The sequence below is a fragment of the Dreissena polymorpha genome, chromosome 5 (assembly GCF_020536995.1).
Source record: "Dreissena polymorpha isolate Duluth1 chromosome 5, UMN_Dpol_1.0, whole genome shotgun sequence".
Lineage (NCBI taxonomy): Eukaryota > Metazoa > Mollusca > Bivalvia > Myida > Dreissenidae > Dreissena > Dreissena polymorpha.
In genome coordinates, this window is record NC_068359.1 from 34284839 (window position 1) to 34295548 (window position 10710).

Genomic DNA, 10710 nt, shown 5'->3' on the forward strand with positions numbered 1-10710 from the left:
TTTTTCCTATTTTTTTACCAAATCTTCCTACTATTCCTACTTTTTCATTTTCAATGGAGAATTATTTTTTTTAAGTTTATTGCAGGATGAATGAATCTATGGCATGACTGTATCCCTGTTAATGTGCATTCATCTAGATGAGACCTGACAACCCATGCTGACTGTCTGCTAGCACCTCTTCAGGAGCATAAATATTTATTTCTTATGTAACTTTTAAAATTATTGACAAGTTTTTTTTTTAAGTAACAATAGTGCCTTGTTTACTTCCTTAGCATTTGTACACTGCAGACTTCACTACCTTACACAGTTCCCAGTGATGCAAGAGCTGAGGGAACCCATTGTTTATTCCAGTTTTATTTTGTTTCCATTGACAACAATTTGACCAAACCTTATGCATGTTTACATGATATTGCTGTTTGGAATGTAGAGATATAGAGATACATGTATTGTATGAGTGGTTATGTAATATGGAATTTATTACACAAGTTATTGGAAAAAAGATTAAACTGATGCTTTGCCGAGTTTTCATCATTTACAAATATAATGTAATAAATTCTGTATTACATGACAACGGATATGATGTTCTATTGATATCATAGGTACATCATGTTTAGTAATTAAAGATAAATGCACAGAGCCTAAATGCCCTGATACATTTTTATGTTCCCAGTAGGGTGGCATATTGCAGTTGTACTGTCAGTCCGTTTGTCTGTCTGTCTGTGTGTGTGTGTCCGTCCGAAAACTTTTATATGGGCCATAACTTTTGCAATATTGAAGATAGCAACTTGATATTTGGCATGCATGTGTATCAAATGAAGCTGCACATTTTGAGTGGTGAAAGGTGAAGGTCATCCTTCAAGGTCAAAAGTTAAAAAATACAATCCAAGGGAAGTAATAAGCTTTAAAACGGAGATAATTTCTAAACCTGCCAAATGATATATTGAAATTTTATTTCAAAGCTGCGCAATAGTGGGCATTGTGTTTCGGACAAACACAATTCTTGTCTAATAATGCCATAGCTAGTGAGGTAACTTCAAGGTGTTACAGCGAAGTATTAAAATTATTAAACGGCATTATTACACTCCCGCAAAGTCATCAATAATGTAAAAGCCATTATTTGAAACTGGAATAAACAATGTTTCATTGCCCAATCAATGCTGTCATAAAAGATGTTAGGTGATAAGGTCCTATCTCCATTTGCATAATCTGCTCTGCAATGACCAGTCATTTTGAATGTAACTTAAGTCATTATAACTGCACCCTATTGTCAATTTAAAGGTTTCACAATGTAGCTGTAGCAGAGCATTTACACTGCTTTATATACTAGTATTAATCTTGTACAACAAGTTGGTGTATCACTAAATAAATTTGGTCTTCTGCTTAAGGATATAACATGCACAATATAATTACCATTTTTATATCGATGCACAGAAGACCTCTAACCACTTATTTGATGATACACCAAAATGAACAGCATCTAATTACATGTATACTTCTTTATCAGGGTAGCTTTGCTTGAAACTTAATTATCATAGATACACTATAAGTGCTAAAATTCCTAGTGGGAAAACAAAGTTTAACCCTTCATGGATGGAGAAGTTGGACAACAGTGGAAAAACACTGGGATCATGGTGCAAAAGAGATACCGGCAATGAGTTTGCAAGATATTGTACTGTCTGAATGAAGTCCATCTTGTAGTAATTCTGGTGCTAATCAACTTATAAGTCATGCAGATGGATAAAAACACAAGGAAAACATGAAATACATGCATGATAATTCACAAAAGCGTTTGTTTGGAAGTGCCCAAAAGCCAAGCAGCTCTCAGGGTTGTGGGGATAAATCTATCTGTATGCAAGTACATCCATCACACAAGGAACAGGTACAAAAGGCTGAAATCTTCTGGGCCCTTAAGGTAGCTTCAAGTGGGTATCCATACTGTTACAGAACATGTGATGGCACTCCTGCTCTGTTTCAAGCTATGTTTCCTGGACCTGTGTCTAAAAAATAAGTATTATGTATTCCTACTTTTGAGGGAAAAGTTCCTACTTTTTCCTACTTTTTTCCTACTTTTCTTGCAAAAGTAGTTCCTATTTTTTCCTACTTTTTGAAAAAAGGTCACTTGACAGCCTGTTCATACATAGCTGCACCTTGATGAGTTCTACACGCCACACCCATTTTTGGGTCACTAGGTCAAAGGTCAAGGTCACTACAACCTCTAATATAAAACTTAAACATAGGCTGTAAAATCAAAGTGCTTCCACCTACAACTTTGAAACTTCATACGTAGCTGCACCTTGATGAGTTCTACACGCCACACCCATTTTTGGGTCACTAGGTCAAAGGTCAAGGTCACTACAACCTCTAATATAAAACTTAAACATAGGCTGTAAAATCAAAGTGCTTCCACCTACAACTTTGAAACTTCATACGTAGATGCACCTTGATGAGTTCTACATGCTGCATCCATTTTTTGGGTCACTATGTCAAAGGTCAAGGTCACTGTGACCTCTAATATAAAACTGTAACATAGGCTGTAAAATCAAAGTGCTTCCACCTACAACTTTGAAACTTCATATGTAGATGCACTTTGATCAGTTAAACACGCCACACCCATTTTTGGGTCACTAGGTCAAATGTCAAGGTCACTAAGACCTCTAATATAAAACTTTAACATAGGCTCTAAAATCAAAGTGCTTCCACCTACAACTTCCTATGTAGATGCACCTTGATGAGTTCTACATGCCACACCCATTTTTGGGTCACTAGGTCAAAGGTTAAGGTCACTGTGACCCACGGTTATTGATTTACTTTCATTTATTCAAAACTGCACCCACAGCCGAGGGTTGGCATCCGCTATGCGGTGCTTGTTTACTTATTTTTTGTCAAAAATGATTTTTATGGACACGTAATTTTTAGCGAGGCTGTTTTCGGAGAAAACCCAAGGTATTGTCATAGCCTGCTCATCGCCCGACGTCCGCCGGCGTCGTGCTAAAACCTTTACATTGGCTTTAAAATCTAAGTGCTTCCACCTACAACTTTGAAACTTCATATGTAGATGCACCTGGATGAGTTCTACAAGCCACACCCATTTTGGGTCACTAGGTCAAAGGTCAAGGTCACTGTGACCTTTAAAAAAAATAAAAAATTCTGACAAGCTTTCACAGCCGAGCGTTATGCGGTGCTCTTGTTTTAATTTCTGATTTGTGATAATTCGATTAGGAATTTGCAGCGGTCATTTTCTGATGTGTCCGTGTTAAAAAAAATGTCAGTAAACCCATGAAATCAGCAAAATGTGATTTCCTACAACTTATAATTATGGAACAGGAAGCAAACACATTCAACAAAGGGTTTGTTACTTCCATGCCTTTTTACAGCCATATAACTTGTGTGCGGTTTGGTAAAAAATAAATTATACAGGACAATCACTTGAATTTAGTGAGTTTATAAGCAGGAAAAAAAACTCGAACAGAAAAATTAATCAATTGTATTTTAATGCTTTCAAGTACTGTGTAAGCTGTTTTAAAAAGCAAATAATGTTTATTGCAGCTTTTAACCGAGATGATTGGCTTTTCACCTGCAGAAGCAAATGTAAGTAGTTTTTCCTGAAAGATACTGTGATTATGTTTAATTTTAGCTCATGGTGAGCTAATGTGATTACTTTTTGTTTGTCCGTTGTCAACATTTACCTTGTTCAAACTCTTGAGGCCACATTTATTGTCTAATGTTCATGAAAATTGTTCAGACGATTTGTCCCAATCATGTCTTGGTTGAGTTCCAAATTTGGGCACTTTAGGTAAAAAAACAACAGGTCAAAGATCAAATTAAAGAAATACATGTAGCTTGTTAAAACTCTAGAAGTTACTTTTATTGTCATATCTTCATGAAACATGGTTAGCATATTTTTTCTATTTACGACTTGGCTGACTTTGAAAATGGTTCTGGTTTGTTTAAAATTATGGCCACGAAGGTGTGGAGCAGTTTTTCTTATATAGTGGAGCCTTGTTAACACTTTCTAGTCATTTAACATGGTCAAAACTTTATTAAACTTGATCAGAACATTATTTTTTGAAATGCCATCTTGGTCTAGTTCAAAACTGTGTAGTGTGAGGTTAAGAAACTATGTCACTCAATCAAATTGAAGAAAAAGCTCATTAGCACTCTTTAAGTCACATTTTAAGCAAAATCTTAATACAACCTGTTCTGTGGATATTTCAGCCTATTTCGAAAAAAGCATAAATTTGCCTGTGTTTTATATTAGAAAGTACTTAAATTATTTTTAATTCCACCTTCTCAGAATAGTTTAGTTCCTTGGAGTCTCAGGTGAGCGCCTTAGGGCCTATTGCAGTAGTGATTTACTATCCTTGTTCGATCCAAAACGCTGAATGGTCTTCACTACAACACTAACAACATTTCAAATTTTCTATTAAGCAGTGTGTGTTTTTCACCATTTTGGTAAAGCGGCCGGGTCCCTTTGGATTGGGAAAATACGTGGCATTTTGACTAAATTTGTGAAATAAGTGTTGTTGTTGTTTTGCTAAGAAATGCTACAAAATTTAAAATAAAGTGTTTTTAGTAATATATTTACTAATTTTCAACTTATATAGCTTGATTGGGTATGAACAACATGTTTAGATCTAATAAAAAGAAATATTTTTTTTTGGAATCATACTATTGGGCCAGATTCTGAACTAAAAAATAACACTGGAAATGAATTATTGTTTGTTTCGTTCAAAATCCGGTTCAATACTTTGTCCAATGGAAACCAATGTTAGCGGGTACTCATCATTGAATTTTAAAGGAAGCATTCATCATATTGGGATTGACAAATTGCAGACAGGCACCAAGCATAAATAATGTCTCTAAAAACATAGATTTACACAAGCACTTAAAGGGGCCTTTTCACAGATTTTGGCATGTATTGAAGTTTGTCATTAAATGCTTTATATTGTTAAAAGTCAACATTGGGTCTAAAAATCTCCGGTAAAAAACAAGAATTAAATTAAAGAATAAAAAAAAAAAAGAACCCTTAACAGGGCTCGAACCAATGACCCCTGGAGCCATGGAGCAACAGTCTACTACTCTATCCACTAGACCAACCGCTCTCATACCATATCGGCTACAATCCTCGCAGTATCAAAAAATTCAACGACAACAACAGAATTCTCCAAATTATTAAATCGTTTCGCGTTGCAACGCTTTATAATTTTCAGGTTTTTAAATCGTCAAAAGATGCACATAATGGATATTTTAAAGCATGGTAAATGTCCAGTAATACTGTTTCCTCACAAATATCATAACTTCAAGGAAAATTTGCGAATCTGAAACAATTTTTTTTCAATTTTGTCAATTTACCAAAGCGTGAAAAGGCCCCTTTAATAATGATTGTGTTTTTTTTTGTTTTACAGACAATGAAGGCACGCATACGCACAGAACCAGGGCTGAAGCAAGTTTTGAAAGATGTATGTATGTCATTGTCTAAATCTTGTTGCAGATGTAATATGGGTAATTTTCTGCATCATTTTAGATGTTCAATTTTCTCTTTGCAACATATTTCCACTGTTGTTTTGGCCAAAAAATTAGGCCCATTCCTTATGTCAAAAAGTTAAAAAATTTCCCAAATGACAGCCTTATTAAAATTAAATTCCCAAATTTAAGGTTTAAAAATCAACAACATTTAGTTCAACTTAAGTATGATATTTAAAGCACTTTTATTTTATATTTTTATTTCCCCCACTGTAGTAGTGGTGGACATATTGTTTTTGCCCTGTCTGTTGGTTGGTTGGTCTGTTGGTTGGTTTGCGCCAACTTTAACATTTTGCAATAACTTTTGCTATATTGAAGATAGCAACTTCATATTTGGCATGCATGTGTATCTCATGAAGCTGCACATTTTGAGTGGTGAAAGGTCAAGGTCATCCTTCAAGGTCAGAGGTCAAATATGTGGCCAAAATCGCTCATTTTATGAATACTTTTGCAATATTGAAGATAGCAACTTCATATTTGGCATGCATGTGTATCTCATGGAGCTGCACATTTTGAGTGGTGAAAGGTCAAGGTCATCCTTCAAGGTCAGAGGTCAAATATATGTGGCCGAAATCGCTTATTTTATGAATACTTTTGCAATATTGAAGATAGCAACTTGATATTTGGCATGCATGTGTATCTCATGGAGCTGCACATTTTGAGTGGTGAAAGGTCAAGGTCATCCTTCAAGGTCAGAGGTCAAATATATGTGGCCCAAATCACTTATTTTATGAATACTTTTGCAATATTAAAGATGGCAACTTGATATTTGGCATGCATGTGTATCTCATGGAGCTGCACATTTTGAGTAGTGAAAGGTCAAGGTCATCCTTCAAGGTCAAATATATGGGTCAAAATTGCTCATGTAATGTCACTTCTGCAATATTGAAGCTAGCAATTTTATATTTGAAATGCGTGTGTATCTCAAGGAGCTGCACATTTTGAGTGGTGAAGGGTCAAGGTCATCCTTCAAGGTCAAACGTCATATAGGGGGACATTGTGTTTCACAAACACATCTTGTTAAGTATATGTAAGCAAACAAAACAACCCTTTCTTAAATTTTTTCAAAACAACAATTTTTTCCCAATCCAGAGGGCCCCGGCACCATTCCCAAAAGAGTATAAAAGACATCAGATAATCTGTTAGATTTCCTGATGCTGAAAATAATAGAACATTTTTATGCTTTTCTTGACCTATAACCTATAGCTGTATGGAGATACATGTTTTGTTGCACAGGGCATACAGCAGTGCCAACAGAAGCTGACAGAGTTGATGTGTTTGTTAGAGCTGGAAACCAGTACATCTCTGCCACGCCCTAAGGTTGTAGCCACAAAACAGGTTACATCGCACCATACCAACATGCTCTACAACCGTGTGCTGGCAAACTGGAAGCTGGCAAACTGGAAGGACTGATCATGAACTGAGAAAATGTTGATATTGCAACAAGCAGTGTTATATTCTTATTTGTTGAAAGCTTTTGCTTTTAATAGCATTTTTATGTAATTAATACAAAAGTAATATTTATACCCCTCTGCTCTAAACTTTAACAACCAGGTCAAGCTTATATAACAGAGTTAATTTTTTAATCAATTTATTATATGCCTTAATGGTTAACCCTTAAATGAATATGTTCTTTTGGACCAAATTTCATATACTAGTATTTGATTTCAATATTGATTTCAAAATTAATTTTATTTAGGTCTTTAGTTTACGTAAAACATTTTATTCAAAAGGCTTGCCATGCAGTGTTGCTGCAGGGGTCTTCTGGATATACCAAGGATATCTGACTGTTTGGAATTTCATCTACATTTTTCAGTGAACAACATTCAAACTTGACGTTTTGCGTATGTGCATGTCATAAGTCGGGTAAAATTAACAAGACAATTAGAAAATCAGCGTCAGTAAAATTGCGACTCGTTCAGGCCTGTACATGAGTCACGCTCAGGAAAAACAGGGCTTAATGCATGTGTCTAAAGTGTTGTTCCAGATTAGCCTGTGCAGTCTGTACAGGCTGATCTCAGACGACACTTTCCACCTAGACTGATTAGACTTTTTAGAAGAGATTTCCTTGAAACGAAAAATTCTTAAGCGTAAAGGTTGATTCTTGATTAGCCTGTGCAGACTGCACAGGCTAATCTGGATTAACACTTTATTCACATACATTAAGTCCCATTTACTCAGAGCACTACTCATAAACATGTTATCATCCTATATAAAAATAGGGCTGAACCTGTGGTGTGGCATTGTTTTCAAGATAGATACCACATAAATAGCAGATACCAAATAGATATTACCCTAACCCTTCGTGGGCGGAGTTAACACAGCACTTTCAATTATGCAATTTCTCTTTGGGTGAGAATCTATTTGGAATACAATGTTCTCGTACATGTAGTGTCAGGGATTATTCCTCATATCTGTGACAAGCTCCAGTTTTGCATGTAATGGTGTTACCACTTCCGTTTATTTATTAATAGCTCTCCAAAAAAAAAAAAGTTGTTTAAAATATTCGTTTTTTTTTAATAAAAAATTATTGGATTTAGTTCAAGAATCGTTCTATCAAAATTAAAACTGTTAATTAATATTATATAATTGATAACTCAAGAATTGTTCTATCAAAATTAAAACTGTTAATAAATATTCTATAATGGATAATAAAGAATGTTTAAATGTCTCCATTAGGGCTTTTAGACTGATTTGAAAATCTTTTTTTATGCCCTCTTTTCGAAGAAAAGGTGGCATATAGTGATCGGACTGTCTGTCTGTCTGTCCGTCTGTCTGTCTTTCCGTCACACTTTGCGTTTAGGTTTCGAAAAATGCTCATAACTTCTATGTCCCTTGAGATATAACCTTCATATTTGGTATGCATGTGTATATGGACAAGGTCTTTCCATACGCACACAAATTTTTACCCCTGTGACCTTGACCTTCAACTTAGGGTCCGTGTTTAGGTTTCGAAATCTGCATTAAGGTTTCGAAAAATGCTCATAACTTTTATGTCCCTTGAGATATAGCCTTCATATTTGGTATGCATGTGTATATGGACAAGGCCTTTCCATGCGCACAAAAAAATTTACCCCTGTGACCTTGACCTTGAACTTATGGTCCGCGTTTAGGTTTCGAAATCTGCGTTTAAGTTTCGAAAAAATGCTCATAACTTCTATGTCCCTTGAGATATAACCTTCATATTTGGTATGCATGTGTATATGGACAAGGCCTTTTCATATGCACAAATTTTTTTACCCCTGTGACCTTTACCTTGAACTTAGGGTCCGCGTTTAGGTTTCGAAATCTGCGTTTAGGTTTCGAAAAATGCTCATAACTTCTATGTCCCTTGAGATATAACCTTCATATTTGGTATGCATGTGTATATGGACAAGGCCTTTCCATACGCACAAACATTTTTCCCTGTGACCTTGACCTTGAATTTAGGGTCCGTGTTTAGGTTTCGAAATCTGCGTTTAGGTTTGGAAAAATGCTCAACACTTCTATGTCCCTTGAGATATAACCTTCATATTTGGTATGCATGTGTATATGGATATGGCCTTTCCATACACACAAAAAAACTACCCCTGTGACCTTGACCTTGAAGTTAGAGTCCGCATTTAGGTTTCGAAATCTGCGTTTAGGTTTTGAAAAATGCTCATAACTTCTATGTCCCTTGAGATATTACCTTCATATTTGGTATGCATGTGTATACGGACAAGGCCTTTCCATACGCACACAAATTTTGACCCCTGTGACATTGACCTTGAACTTGGGGTCCGCGTTTAGGTTTTGAAATCTGTGTTTAGGTTTCGAAAAAAGCTCATAACTTCTATCAAGCGTTTATAGGGGGCATAAGTAATCCTATTGTGACAGCTCTTGTTTTAGATGAGTATTATTAACTTGTCTTTAATTTTTCGAACTTGAATTATTTCCCATGTCCAAATACATATTCTTGGGCATTTATCTATTAGCAGTGCCAAACTTGAACAATAACTGTCTAACATAAAAATATCCAAGGTTAATATACTTTGGTAGAGGTGTCACTTAATATTCACATATTTACTGAATGGGCATAATTTGTCTATCTCTATATAAGTGGATTTGCATTATTTCCATAACATACAAATAAATGAACACCAAACAAATCTTTATTGTTAAATGTTTTTTTTTTAACCCACCTTGGTTATATGGTAATACAACGTTTATTATACCCTCCCCAAGCCGCAAACCCACCTCACTTATGGTGTAAAGGGGGTATAATGAAATCACCATTACAGCTGTCTCTCTGCTTCTGGTTGTCATAGAAACAAAACTTGTCCACATGCATTCTCCTACAATTTTCAGCTCGCATCATTCAAACTGGAAGATATTATTTCTTATGATGTGAAGTTATGCATGTGCAATTTTCATCTCCCTAAGTTAAAAATTAAGAAAGTTATGCCCTTTTCATCTTTTATATTTGGTACATTACATTTTATTGTAGTCCTCTACAGAGTTTTGGTATATAATTCCCCTGGGGTAAACACTGGCGATGCCCATGTGGTCACTAGATTATATAGACTTATAAACCGCAATAACTTCTTATGAAATCTTCCAGTGAAATCACAATGCTAAGATCTTAAATATTTCAGATGTAATATCCAAATGTGGTCCTCTAAATAAGTTCGTTCAAAACATGCCCTTAGGGTAGACTGGGGGTCGCATTATCTATATAGACCTGTATATTAAGGGTATGACTAGATGCCGAAAACAGTACTGTTTTCGCGAAAACAGTAACATGTACCGAAAACAGTTAGAATTCCCACCTTTACATCGTGATAGTGGCGTTAAACTATGATTTTAATGAATGTTTACAACAGTACGCATTTAAATGATGCTTTATATTATTTCTTTTTTATGATGAGCATTTTATTACTGTTTTAAATGGAAGCATTATATAATACGAGGACATGATACCGAAAATAGTAAATTTACCGAAAATACTTAGATTTCCCACCTTTACATCGTAATATTTCCGAATCATGAGTTTAATATATGTTAACTCTAGAAAGCATTTAAGCGAAGATTCAAATATGTTTAAGACGGTACCTGTACCGGTAATTAAGTCAATGGTAATATAAAAGAACACATCATCAAAATATATATTTTAATATTTAACACATTTTAAATATTGGTATTTCTGGTAGACAAAATTAAATTAAA

The 10710-nt window shown here is 35.1% G+C and overlaps 1 protein-coding gene across 2 annotated transcripts in view; it reads left to right on the forward strand.

Annotated features, from left to right (window-relative positions):
* Window positions 1-9653, forward strand: part of LOC127832451 (recQ-mediated genome instability protein 1-like) — a 45296-nt gene extending 35643 nt beyond the window's left edge. For both annotated transcript variants that reach the window (XM_052357923.1, XM_052357922.1), the window contains exons 12-14: window positions 3547-3588; window positions 5406-5459; window positions 6760-9653. In XM_052357923.1, coding sequence (XP_052213883.1) covers window positions 3547-3588; window positions 5406-5459; window positions 6760-6936 — 273 coding nt within the window. In that variant the 3' untranslated portion in view covers window positions 6937-9653. The remainder of the gene's footprint in view (window positions 1-3546; window positions 3589-5405; window positions 5460-6759) is intronic.
* Window positions 9654-10710: the final 1057 nt, after the last annotated feature.